The 14,813-nt window shown below is 34.3% G+C and overlaps 1 protein-coding gene across 1 annotated transcript in view; it reads right to left on the reverse strand.

The window, feature by feature from the left end:
* Positions 1-11,324: 11,324 nt before the first annotated feature.
* RAD51B (RAD51 paralog B) overlaps positions 11,325-14,813 on the reverse strand; it is a 44,393-nt gene continuing 40,904 nt past the window's right edge. The window contains exons 6-7 of the mRNA XM_008570336.1: positions 12,595-12,714; positions 11,325-11,559 (exon numbers count right to left, since the gene is read on the reverse strand). Of these exons, the coding sequence (XP_008568558.1) occupies positions 11,325-11,559; positions 12,595-12,714 (355 nt within the window). The remainder of the gene's footprint in view (positions 11,560-12,594; positions 12,715-14,813) is intronic.

The raw sequence follows: 14,813 nt of genomic DNA on the forward strand, positions 1-14,813 counted from the left end.
TATGGAAAAGAAAAACATTGTAAAGGACTTTTCTTACCTCAGAAGTCCTGTGGTGCTTGTTTCAGTAATTAATATAAAAGTAATCAGTACACCAAACACTACATGATTTCTGCAAAAGTTATACAATAATGTCACATAAGCAAAATATAACTCAAGAGTTTTAATGGCTTACTTACATACATCTAGGGTCCAGGATTCCTATTTTACAATCAAAGTCACTTCTTTAGGCTTTCCCAAAAATGCAAGTTCTAAATGTTTATGATAAGAATAAATGTCAAAACCAATTTTGACATTTAATACATACACTCTTTTTCCTCTTACCTCACAAGTTATAACACAATATTCCAATTTCATAATTAACAAAACCTTAACTATTTTAAATAAATGGCCTAGTTTCCTATTTTTTAAAATTTTCGATATTTATTAGTATCTAACATAAGGTATAATCCTACAAGATTAAACCCACTTTGCATGATGGGACAGCTAAAGATAAAAGAAAAGATAAATCCTGGCCCCTACGAAGTTTTCCATTAAATAGAAAAAAAAATATGTTTATGTTTTTGTCAAATAATAAAAAGTTTAACCTTATAATATTTTCCTCCCATAAAACAAAAAGAACAAATAGTTTCTACTTACTAATGATTTTGAACTCTTATGTCTTTAAAATAGCAAAATAAGAAATACATATATTTTAATGCATTTTTCTAAACAGCTTTGTTTTTTCAAAACAAACAAATAAAAACACAGCTAACATGGCATACTGCAAAGGCCATATTAAAATAAAAAAAGACAAGAATTTCAGCAGCAAGGATAAAAAATTCAAATTATGTTTAAAACAATAAAGAACAATACTCATATGTATATAAATATGACATATATATGGCAAATATATGTTCATAAGCCTTAATTGTAATTTTATTAACTGTTACTTTCTAAATATTATTTATCCACAATACTAGGCCCTGTAAATAAGAGAAATAAAAAACATATCCTGTCCTTAATAAGTTTATAGTCCACTATCACTCTGTAGATCTCAAAAAGAAGATCATTCTGTACATAATAGCTAACAGAAAGGCTTTTGAACGTCTTTGCCACAAAGAAATGATAAATGCATGAAGTGATTGATACATTAGCTACCCTGACCTGATTATTATACAACCTATAATTGTATCAAAGCATCAGATTGTACCCCATGAGCATGTACAATTACAATGAGCAAGTTAAAATAAAAACAAAAATTTAAATTTAAAAAACGAAAAATAAAAAAGATATATACTGCTGTAGAAAAAAAATCCCCAAACTGGCATCCAAAAGATCTTACAATCTGCCAACTATTGGTCCCCTCATCTGCTGAGTGTGCTTGAACAAGTCAGGCCACTTTTTGGCATCAGTGTCATCTGTAAAATGAAGGAGCTAATCTAAATTATCTTTAAGGTCCTTTCTGGCAAGAAAACCATATTATTTTAATCTCATACATAATTTATACTATGTATAATAACTGTTCTGTTTATGGTAATTAGAAGTCAATGATAAACAGGCAACATAAATTACCATAACCACAATTTATTTTATACAGGCAATATTTAAATTCTTTTCTTATGTTATTTTCATCAAATATCTCTAAACAGTTTTAGAACCTACAATTTTTCCAATACCAGTGTGAACATGCTTTAAAAAGACAACGGTTCTGCATCTTCCATCCCAATAGCAAAGTGTCCTTTATAACTCCCCCTTAAATCTCAGGAAAAAAGATTGTACCAGACTTCTACAACTGTGTTTCTCAAACTGCAGTCTGAACATATGCAAATGTCTGTAAAATTCTCTCTGAGAATTTTTTAATTTTATGTTTTCATTTCAGTGATAGCCTCAAAATATTAGTATAGGCATCTTATAATAGAAAGCTTTCACAAGATATTAATGTTCATTTTCAAATGAGTGATATTAATTAGTACCTCTTTATTGTCAGGGACTAATGAAAAAAAGAGCAATCTCAGACTTAAAACTTAAATGTGTTCACGCTACATGAGGGCCAAATGATGTCACCCTTCCCAAACAAAAGAAGGTTGTGTAGTAGTTCAAATAGAGAAAATATGTGGGAAAGTTGAGTCATCACATGAACTACAGCAGACATATATATATATATATATATATATATATATATATAAATTCAAAAAAGCTGTGAGATTAGTTAATACAAACTATCATCTATAACATTAAATTAGCATAATAAATTTGAAGTATTGTTTTGCTTGTAAATGCAATCCACCTTTATGGCATCATAAGTATGATTTAATATAAAGGGCTACTAGCCAGTCTTATAATTCTATATAATTTCTGTGATATTATAATAAAACTGAAGTTAGCAATGGGGGTTCATGAGAATATTATCTGCATTTAAAAAGGGCCAATGCCTTAAACTAGTTTGAGAAAACACCGCTATTATGAGCAGACTGCTCCCTTAGTTTCTTCCTAATTCCTTAAACTACTGTGCTTGTGGTAGCACCAGTCCTGAGCCTACAGAGAAGAGAGGAGTCCAGATCAAAGGCTGGCAAACTATGGCCAAATATGGCCAGGGTCAAACCTGGCCCTCCATCTGTTTCTGTAAACAAAGGTTCATTAGACCCATTTGTTTATAAATTGACTATACCCATTTGTTTATAAATTGTCTCTGGCTACTTTCATAATACAATGGCAGAGTTGAGTAGTTGCCACAGACTCTATATGGCCCACAAAGCCTAAAATATCTGGCCCTATACAGAAAAAGTTTGCTGACCTCTGGCCCAGATGAGCTAATAAGGCAAGATAAAATGGCCTCACTGGCATCTAAAAGTCTTAGAACAAACAAGCGAGAAACAAAATATTACTGTTTCTGGAAGGGAGATAAGACAATAAGATTCTTGGGTCTTAAAATGCAGGTGTTGGGGCTGGCCCCGTGGCTCACTCAGGAGAGTACAGCACTGGTAGTGCCGAGGCCACAGGTTCGGATCCTATGTAGGGATGGCCGGTGTGCTCACTGGCTGAGTGTGGTGCAGACCACACTGTGCCAAGGGTTACAATCCCCTTACAAGTCAAAAAGTAAATAAATAAATAAATAATAAAATGCAGGTGTTAAATATTAGATATAAGTGCCACTTACAGTTTTGTTCAACTAATCATTTGTTAAGCTGCGTGTGAGGCTAAGTATATTTAATTCAAGAGGACAACCAGTTTCTACTACCAGGAAAATTCTTTTTTTAAAAAAAAAAAGCACCATCCTCTAACTTCTCTAAGGATCTGTTGAGAAATGGGCACTATTATTTTAAGATAGGGCATTATTATTCTCACTTTATACATTAGGAAACTGAGAAAAAGAAAAGTAATTAAGTACTGTACAGTACACACACACACACATATACACACTCTACTTGATTATCTGAAATTCTGTGAACTAAAGCAGTGGTTACCACAACTGACCACACACCAAAACACAAGTACCCCTAATGTGAGTGTATTTATTATTAAGGTACACATATAATATACACGTATCTACTGTTAATATATTATATACATTTAAAAACATATATAACAGAAATTTTTTTTTTTTCCTTTTTGTCTTTTTTCGTGTACGGCAACGGATCGCAACCCTCAGTGTCGCGCCCGTACCGGACCAGGACCGGCAACAGGATCACAACCCTCGGTGCTGCGCCCACCCCTCGCTCAGCCAGTGAGCGGGAACCAGTCTGTATGTGGGATCCGAACCCTCGGCAGGAGCGCCGCCGCGCTCCCAAGCAGCGCACTGTAGCAGTGCGCCACCGGGCCGGCCCTATAACAGAAATTTTTAAAGAATGAGATAAAAAGCAAATATGAATATTTCTGATATTTTACTCCAGTACCTCAATGTATCATCTGAGGTCCACCATATGCACACCCAACTTTAGTGATTAGTGATAAAGAAGGCAATGCTTTTCCTTCAGCAAGTAGAGATAAGAGGCTCAAAATGCAAATGAACCACAGACCTAAGATGCTGGTAAAAATAAATCGGTCGTTTGTTTCTTGTTAGAGTAAGAGGGCTAGAATGTAGGACTGCATGACAATGGGGGGTTCTTGGAATTTGGGGGAGTACAACTGGCAGCAAAAATCTTCCCTAGTGGATCAAACCTATCTGTCTCTACCTCATATTTTCTTGGCAATTCTTTTATGTCTCTTGTAACAAAATCAATAATTAGGAGCACGAGGCATATGGATGCTATGTATTTTTTAAATCTTTGTTTCCCTAGGGCTGCCTATTACATATGACAAAATAAACACTTACTGATTTGAACAGTACAAGTTTGTCCCTTTTCAAAGCTGCAAGACTCTATCCCGTATTGAAGTGAAAAGTCATCTTTTGGAGACAATGAAATAAGCAGATCTGGTAAAATACATCTAACATGTAGGCAGGATCTGGCACCCCAGTAATATCAAGGGGCTGAGGATAAATTTTATTCTCTATTACCTAAACTTTTAGAGGAGTCATGCATATGAAGTCCCAATAAATTAAATAATTACAAAACCATTTTAATTAACTAATAAACATAAACCATGTGTCCATTGAAAACATATCTGCTACTGTTTTAAAACAGAAAAATGAACTGAAGCTTAAAATATATTGATATACTTTATCAGGGTGCCAAATATTGTGAAAATAAAACATTTCACAAGTGCCATAAAAGGAAAAGCTGTATAAGTCCTTAGTGTGATCAATCAGAAAACTCTCTAAAAAGATAAGTTAGTGTAAATTTGACAGACAGACAACAACCCTCCTTGCTCTCCTGTGACTTAAACATGCTCTGGATATTCTCCCCACAAGATATTACCTGACATCTCAAAACTCTGAGAGAGAATTCAAGCCATCCAAGGGGACCAAATGTCAGAAATTTAAGAACTTTTGGGGCCCTAAGAGTACCTAAAATTCAGAATTCTATGTACCACATGCTACTCCTTCCTTATCCCATTAAAAAAAAAAAAGATAGTTTAGCAGAATGTTCCCCATACAATTATTCAAACAGCTTTTTTTGTGACTTTCCACAAGACTAATAAAATATCTAGATCTAAATCTTGACTGAGATCATAACATCTTGTTATACACCACTGATGAGAGAACAAAAAAAGAGCTTGAGAGATCAGTTCTTCAATCTTGAGGAAGGATGTTTGCTCTCATGTGCTAATAAATAAACAAACCATCTCTAGAAAGAAGGGATAAATTTAAAATACAATTTGCTGATTTAACTTTTGAGGTTAAAATTATCTGATATGAAATTGAGATGTTTTAGATTTTTAAAATTTGCCTCAGCATTTTCACTAAGGCTTACTATATTTCCAGCAGCCTTTAATGTGCTGGCAGTGTTCACAAACTGTCTAAATGTGATTAACTTTGTAAACAAAAAGATTGATTTAAAAAAAAAAAAAAATTCCAGAAAAAAAAAATTAACAAGAGGCTAAGAAATGATTACATTATGTTTCTTACCTATAAGTCTTCAACAACTTACCATTTCTATAACTCCACTGGGAAAAAAAAAAACTGCAATATTAATTTTGAGGCAGGCTATTATAATACAACATGGAATAAGACTTCAACAACTTAATATTGTTCCATGAATTCTGAAGACAACAGCAATTTTTTAAAAAGAAGGATGTTAGGCAAAAGCTTGAACTGCTGTAATAAAGTTCACTGATTAAACAAACTTGGTAATCTGCATTTGTTCAAGATCACAGGACGTTAAAACCAGAGAAGAAAAATCATAAAGAGATCCTCTAGCATTAGGTGCTTCATTTGGTTTTTGTTGTTTCTTCAGGTGAAATATATGTACAGTAAAAAAATCCTCTCTGGGTGTACAGTTCTATGAATTTTGACAAACAACATATTCATGTAACCATCACCACTATCAAGATATAAAACATTTCCATCATCCCAAAAAGCTTTCTCATGCCCATTTGTAATCAATCCCCTCTCATCCCCACCCTGAGCTCCTACAACCACTGACCTGACTTTCATTTCATAGTTTTACCTTTTCAAGAATGTTATAAAATAAACCTTATAAAATGTAGCTATTTGAGTCTGGTTTCTTCCACTTAACATAATGCTTTTGAGATTCATCCCTGTTGTTTATATCACTAGCTCGCTCCTTTTTATTGCTGAGTAGTATTCCATTATTAAAATATTCTACTATATGAATATTAATTTCTTTATTCACTCACTAGTTGATGGACGTCTGAGTTGTTTCTGTGTTTGGAGTGTGAATAAAGTTACTATAAACATCTACATACAGGTTTTTGTGTGGATATATATCATTTCTTTGGGTAAATAACTACCTAGGAGCTGGCCAGTTAGCTCATTTGGATAGAGCATGGTGCAGGTAACATCAATGTCCAGGGTTTGATCCCAGTACCAGCCAGAAAAAATAAGTAGCACCTTTTTGAAGTGCCCTCATATGTTTACTGCCAGTGTTTTTCAAAGCGGCTATATCATTGTTTTAGCCCATTTTCTGTTGATATAACAGAATACCTGAGACTGGGTAATTATAAAGAAAACAAGTTTATTTTGGCTCACATTCCTGGAGACTGAGAAGTCCAAGATTAGAGCTGCATCTGATCGTTTTCTGGTGAGGGCCTTGTGCTATGTGACATGGTGGAAGGCATCATAAGGTAAGAAGAGCACACTGAGTGAAACTGAATTTTATAACAGACCCACACTTGTGATAACCCATAATCTATTAACCTATTAACCCATCAGTCCATTATCTGTGAGTGGATTAATCTATACATGAGGGCACTGAACACTATACAAAAATGGTACAGGTTTTCAATTTCAATCTCCAATTGTTAATTGCACGCATAGAGAAAGAAAAATTGATTTCTATATGTTGACTATTGTGTCCTGCAACCTTGCTAAAATCATTTGTTAGATCTAATAGTATTTTTTTCTTTTAATAGAGTCTTTGGGATTTTCTACTGAAAACATCATATTGTCTACAAGTAAAGACAGTCTTATTTCTCTCCTAATCTGAACGTACTTAAATTATTTTCCTTGCCATACTGAACTGGGTAGGATCTAGAGTACACTGTTGATTAGTAGTAAAAGTGGACCACCCTTGCTTGTTCCAAATCTTAAAAACAAAGTACTCGATATTTCACCATTAAGTGTGATATTGGCCAAAGGCTTTTTTGCAGATGCCCTTTATCAGGATGGGAAAGTTCCCTTCTACTCCTACTTTGCTGAGAGTTCTCATCATAAACAGATGTTAAATTCTGTTAATTGCTTTTTCCTTTCTGTATCTATGGAGATGATCATATGGTTTTATTTTTTTTAATGTGTTGATGTGATAAATTTTATATTTTAAAGTTGCCTTCAAAATCAACCTTGCATTCCTGAAATAAGCTCTACATGGTCATGATGCATGAGAGCACTTCAAGAAGTTTCTGGAATATTACTCTTTTTATTTATTGCTGGATTTGATTTGCTAATATTTTGTTAAGGATCTGTGTGTTTATGTTCATGAGAGACACTGGTGTGTAGTTTTCTTTTCTTGTAAGTTTTCTGTTAGAATTTTTATAGAATTAGTATTATTTCTTCCTTAAATGTTTGGTAGATTTTACCAGTAAAGCCATCCAGACCTAGAGTTTCCTTTGTGGGAAGATTTCTAACTACAAATTCACTTTCTTTAACAGATATAGGACTGTTCTAGTTATCTATTTCTTCTTTAATAAACTTTGATGGTTAGTATCTTTCAAAGAATTTGTCTATTTCATCTAAGTTATCAAAAGTACTAGAATAAAGTTGTCCATAACACTCTTTATTATCCATTTAATGTCTGTAGGATGTATAGTAATACAATCATGCACCACATAACAAGACATTTCTGTCAACAACAGACTGCATATATGACAGTGGTCCCATGAGATTATAATGGACCTGAAAAATTCCTATTTTCTAGTGACATTGTAGCTATCATAACATCATAGTGCAAAGCATTACTCACGCATCTATGGTGATACTGATGTAAAGAAAGCTACTGCAAAAGATGTTGAGGAAGAGTGCCTAGCTTACCCACGGAGTGACCCTCCCAAAAGCAGTTCAGACCTTTAAGATAGAAAGCCAGGCACTTGACACATTAGGACTGGCCCCAAATGAAAGCGCTATTGTCAATTTCAGAATTCTTGCATTCAAAAATGATTCTCACCCATCCCCATAGCAAAATAATAGTTAATAACAGTTAGCTAACACTCACTGAGTGCCCGAAATAATCCCTACCTGTAGTTTAATTTTCATAACTTTGTGGGAGTAGTATTATTCTAATCCCCATTTAACAGGAAAATTGAGCCACAGAGAGATTTAATAACATAACATATGTTCTCAGAACATATCCTGTTCTTTTTTTTATTAAATCATAATTGATTATATGTATTTTGGGGGTTTAACACTGATGTATGTTGATCAAATCAATATTTTTAGCATATATATTACTACAAATAGTACTTATTCTTTAAGCCCCTTATCCACTCTCTCCTCATCCCCCTCTCCCTCCTTCATCCCACCCCTGATAACCCTAGATTTCTTCTCTTACTCTAAAAGAGTAATGGTTACTCTGCTGATTTGTTGCCTATATAATCTGTCCAGCAATGAGAGAGGTGTGTTCAGGTCTCCCACTATTGTTGTAGAATAGATGCTTCTTCTGTCACTCTGGAATGGGCTTTATGGAGAGAGACATCCTCTTCTTTTCTTTGGTCTCTGCTGGTTACTTTCCTTGTGACAATGCACTTGAGTGGCTGGAGGACCACCTGCATGGTGCTTGTGGTGTATAGCCACTTTTGCAGCAGTCATGGCTATTGTGGTGCCTGTCATGGGCCACTCACATAGAAGTGGTGTTTTGGCTCCTTGCCTGGTTGCGGGAGGAGGGGGTCCATCTCCAGACTTCTTTTTGGCATAAGCATTTAATTATATAAATTGCCCTCTAAGCACTCCTTTAATGATGGTTTGTCTTGGTGAATATCCCTTGTGTACTTGAAAAAAATGCATATTCTGCTGGCATTAAGTGGTGTGTTCTGTTCTGTAAATGTCAGTTTGATCAAATTGGTTATACAATTCTGGTCTTCTCTATCTTTAATGACTTTCTATCTGCTAGTTCTACCGATTACTGAGAGAGAAGGCTAAAAAATCTCCATGTACGCAGGCATGCTTGCATACAAACATACTTACATATGTACACATATATATAAGGTGACAAGCAAAATTAAATACAAATTATATTTTTAAACTTATTTCTAATATTATAAAAGTAGTGTATGTTCACTGTAGAGAAATTTAAAAGTTTAATAAAATATTCATCCATCAACTAAGGCAGTTTTACTCCTTACTCTTATTTGAATAAGTAAATCAGTATTAGGTACTGTTCCTGGTGCTGAGTTAACACAGTAAAACAAATAAAGCAGTTAACGTAGTAAACAAAGTCCTTATAACCACTCTACGGAGTGGAAAGAACAGACAAACAATAAACACAGATATACAACATGTTAGAGGGTGAAAACAGTGATGGAGAAACAAAGTATAGTAAGAGAGATGGAGGAGGCATGGATATTTCTAGTTAATACTTATATGTTAGGGAAGTCCTCACTAATAAGGTAACAGGAGAGAATAAGCCATATGGATATTTAGAGGAGGAATATTCCAGGCTGAGGAATGGCAAACACTCCTTTGAGGCAGAAGTGTTTGGTTTGCATGTCTGAAGAAATGCTAGGAGGCACAAGGTTTGCTAATTTGAAAGTATAATTACCCAGACAACAACATAATGTTTTAAGACATTTAGTTCCATATGAAACCACCTATTCAAAGTGTAGTGTAAGCACTTAAAAGTTCCTGATTTTCTATTTACATGTGGTAACTAAGCTAAAAAAACTTTGACATTTCCTAAAGGAAGTACACAGTATATTCTGCATTTATCTCTAAACAGAAAAACAACGGCAAAGATAAAGAAATATGGGGATACTAAGTACCTGTTCTTTCAAAGGGCTCTATTATTAACAAAGAAAAGCAGAGCCCCTTTCTCATGCAGGAAAATAAATAGCCACAGGAAAAAAAACTGAAAAGTATTAGCCTATAATTACTATTTAAAAAGCAAATAAACACAACTTTTAAAATACAATTTTCATAGTTTGCACAGCATTACGTCAAGCAACAGTATAAATTAGTAAAATAAGCATATATGCTTAAATTTCCATTCAATCAAGTATCACTATAAAATATTTTTAAATTCTCCTTTTTGGGGAATTTTCCCTTGACCAGGGAAAATACGAATTTGAATTTATCATTTTAAACAACTACAATAAAACTTAAAAAATGAGCAGCATTCAAGATAAACTTTTCAGCACTTGACTTTAATCCAAAACATGAGTTAAAAAGTCATTAAAATGAACTTCCAGTATGCCACATTTTCTCCCTTGACTACTTAGTCGGCTTTATAACTCTCAAAGCTTTGCAGTAGCTTACGCTATTTATACATATTCCTTATGCTGCAAAGATCCAAGATTTTAACCTTCCAAAATCAAATCTAAAAGGTATATAATCATAACCAAATTTTATCTCAGTTTAAGGAATTTTCTTCTGTTGTTATTAGGCATGACTAAAATTGAAAAGCCTGACAATACTGAATGTTGGTGAGGTTATGGAACAAATGAAACTCTCCCACTTCCTGCAGATGGGAGTGTATCTTAGTACTCACTTATGCCTTGTAGCTTACACACCACAAGCCCTTTCCATATCCCCTCATCTTCAGATTTCCTGGTCACAATGCCCACTACTGAAAGCCATTGACAACAGTATCTTTCAAGGTTTTCTAATTGGCTCTTGCATTACTATCACTCCAAACATCCCTTAATGGTTGACCTCCAGCCATCTGAAGCAAACTAAATCCTACTGTGTACAAAACAGCACTAAACACAATAACACAGTATCTTAAATAGATCTAAAATACTTACAAAACTGACAACTACAGTAAAAGAAACTGCACAGACCTAGGCAATATCATGGAGCTTTACTACTTAATATTTACTTCAGTGTGACAAATGTGATAAAAACATACTCAAAGAATAAATAAACAACGAGAAGAAAGAAAAGGGATGACTATAGCAACTTTTTAAAACATTTAAATCTGTCCTAGGCTCAAATTATGAAAAGGGTAAAATAATTTCAGCAAGTAAACTAATTTAAAAAGATGGTATTTGCTATAGCAATCAGACTCTAGTACCTTTAAAAAGTCATATGTTTTACATTTTCCTCTAATTTTATTACTTGATACTATAAGTCAGTAAACTTAATATAAAAGAAAGGGGGAAAAAAGAGAGACAGATAAAGAAAAACTTACTGGGATTGAAAATTCCTCAGCCAAATACTTCAGTAAAGATGCTTCTCTTGCCAAGAACTTGTTTCTTTCTTTCAGATTACCTTGAAGTTGTGTAGCAAACTCCTTTCTAACCACCGAAGCAACAGAGTCAATAATGATAAGTTTAACTCCTTTTGAAATAATTTCTTCTTCCAACGATTCAATCCTATAAAAGCAAAATTTGTAAAATAATGGATAAATTTAAGATACAATTGAAAATAGGGTATAGCAAAGGTTAATCAACTTAAAAACAACAACTTGTATTTCCCTAAGTTACAGCAACAATTGCAAGAATTCAATAAACATAACTTACATTCAGCTCCTCTACACATATTGCACTCTTCTGGAAATAGAGCAAAATGTTTTCGTTTAGTTTCAGAATTCCTTGGTTCTCTTGTGATATTGCTAAAGCTACAATTTTAGAGGAAAACTACTTGTGGTAGCCAGACTCCAAAATGGCCCCCATTTACTCTTACGTCCTGGTATTTCACACCCTTGTGTAGTCCCCTCCCACAATGTACCACAGTTGGTCTGTGTAACCAATAGCATATGGCAAAATGGATGGTACATCATACCTGAGTGTAGGTTACAAAAGACTACAGCTTCCACCCTGGACACTCTTTCACATGCCCACTCTCTCACTCACTCTGGGAAAAGCAAGGTGCCGTGTTGTGATTCTGCGGAGAGGCCCACATGGTGGGGGACCAGAGGACTCTAGCCAACAACCACCATGGAAAGGAAGGCTTCCAACAATTACATGAGTGAGCCTGGAAGCAGATACTCCAGCTCCAATAGAGCTTTGAGATGACTACAGCCCTAGCCAATAGCTTGACTATAACCTCTTGAACCAGAAACACCCAGCTAGGCCACTCACAGATACCTAACCATCAGAAACTATGGGAGATAATATACGTTTTACTGTTTTAAGCTGCTAAACTTTGAGGTAATTTGTTAATGGAACAATAGATAATTAATATGCCACTTAAATAATTAAATCTAAAACATTTTATTCATTTAATATTTTTTTCATTTTTGAAGAAATACCTCAACCAAAAGGCAATAGCAAATAAAGAATAATGAAATAATTATTTCTCATAATTCTAATATATAAGGACTTCGTTTTACTCAGAAGATGAAAACACAAAAAACAAAAAATAAATCTTCAAAGCATTACTAAAATATCAAAATCTAAAAAGCAAACCTTCGTAGAACTTCATCACAGCTGAGCTCCCGATAAAGATTAACTTTACTACTTGTCAAAAGTAATTTTTCTTCAGTGTTAAAATATCTAGGAAAACGGGATTCTGCTATCTCAACCAGTCTGTGAGGAAAAAAATAACACAAGTCAACATGTCAATGATTTTAAAGCCACATTGCTGAACCTCTAATAAATTTTACTTAGGAAACTTACAAGCCTTATCAATAGCACAGATATAAGTAAAACGGCTTAACACAAGTTGAGAACGTAAGCTTTACTTTTTAAGCACTAACAGAGGTTAGCAGTCAGAGCATGAGACCAGTAAGGGTCTTATATAATATTGAGCAACTTATAATGTCTCTGAGATTTATCCTTCTGGGAATAAAAATGTTTTTTATAAATGATATTTTGACTAGCAGCTATAAGACATGTTCAGTAAATAAGAGAAATGCTTTCATTTTCTTTTTTTTAATTTATACTGACATCTTTTTTAAGTTTATCAGTAACTCTCTATGTCTCAGTCCAGAAAAATATGCTTTCTCAATTAAAAGAATTCATACAAATAAATGCTATCCAATAGTTCCTTGGTAAGTAGAAAAGCATTATCTAAACAAAATGCTATCCAATAGTTCCTAGTAGACAAAGAATAATTTTCTAAACACTCAAAGCTAGATCTAATATATGGAGTAGACCACGCACAGGAGAGTGACAAGCTGAAACAGAGGCAACTATCATCATTAGTAGTATAGAACATGGACAGCATAACTAGAAATTTCAAATATTTCTGGTTAAAAACATCTAAAATATAACGCTTTGTGTATAACTGTCTTCTATTTAAAAATAACACTTTATCAGCTCTAGTACTTAACCATCCAACGGGGACTGGGAGGAGACTGTAAACACTAAAGTCATCTATAGTTTATGTTCCATTTAGTGACACAAAAGTACAAAAGAACAGTGTTTTCATTTCTAAATAGTCAAAGAATTCCTAGAAAAGGCTGAGAATTTTAAAGAGATAAACAAAGTAAGTTCCTTACATGTACTATAATAAGAAGTGAAAGGGAAAAAAAAAATAGGAAAAGAGAAATAAAAGAAAACTAGTCAACAACTTCTTTAAAGTACATTTTGAACAATTTGAAAAGAACAGAACACAATTAGGTTGAACAAGAAGAGGAAAAAATACTTCAGGAGTGAGGAACAGTACTAAAAGACGTGTAGAGAGTGAGAATACAATGGATCAAATGGCCACTCAGGAGAAGTGCATGAGAGAGGCACAGGGATGGAAACGGAGGAAGGAGATGAGGCGAGTGAGGAAGGCAAGAGGAAATGAAATGGCATTGGCAAAGGCAGAGCAGGCAAAGTCTGAGAGTTTGGAGGAAACGTGAAAACTTTTGATTAGGGCAACTGTGCCAAGTTTAGGGCTGGTCAGAGAAGTCAGCTATAAAGCTCTGGCACTTAGAACCCACTGATTTTTAATAGGATAGGTATGGCAACACCTACCAGAAACATGGAACTTCTTCAGAATTTGGGTACCCAGTTGATTAGGAGCCAGAGATACCTGACTGGCAACAACGCCTGAGCAGCTGACAGACAGTAGTACATTTCTGACCTCCAGCACTAGCCTGGATTGCAAGTAGTGGCTCAAGTTGTGAAAGGCTCTGGAACTTACTGCCGCTTTCTCATCCAGCAACACCTCTCAGAAGGAATGGTGGGCAACGTATGAATATGAACTAGCTTTGTTCACGGTAACCATGCGACATAACTGTACCGAATGCTTATTTACACACCGATATGATGTAATTTTCTGTAAGTTTCTCCAAATGTTTTTTATTTTAGAAAAAATATCTGAAAAATATATATAATAAAAAATGAATATAAATGTTGTATTCTATATACCTCACACTAATCATAGTAATTTCCTGTGACAATCTTCATCACAAAGATCTTTTTTCTCTAGGGCAAGCAACAGAAAAAAAGCCTATCCTTACACCCAGACAGTAATTACACGAGGTATGAAAACAATGCCATGTAGTGGATATCTTTTTATAAAAAGTATTCCTTTCAAAAGATGCACTTAAGATTTGTTCACTTAGCAAATATTTATTGAGGACCCACTATATGCCAGGTACCATTCTAGGTGCTGAGGATATGGCAATTAACAACCACCACTAAAAACGAAAGGAAGAGAAAAACCCTTTCCTCATGGAGCTTACATTCTACTA

Source organism: Galeopterus variegatus, unplaced genomic scaffold (assembly GCF_000696425.1).
Source record: "Galeopterus variegatus unplaced genomic scaffold, G_variegatus-3.0.2 Scaffold593, whole genome shotgun sequence".
Lineage (NCBI taxonomy): Eukaryota > Metazoa > Chordata > Mammalia > Dermoptera > Cynocephalidae > Galeopterus > Galeopterus variegatus.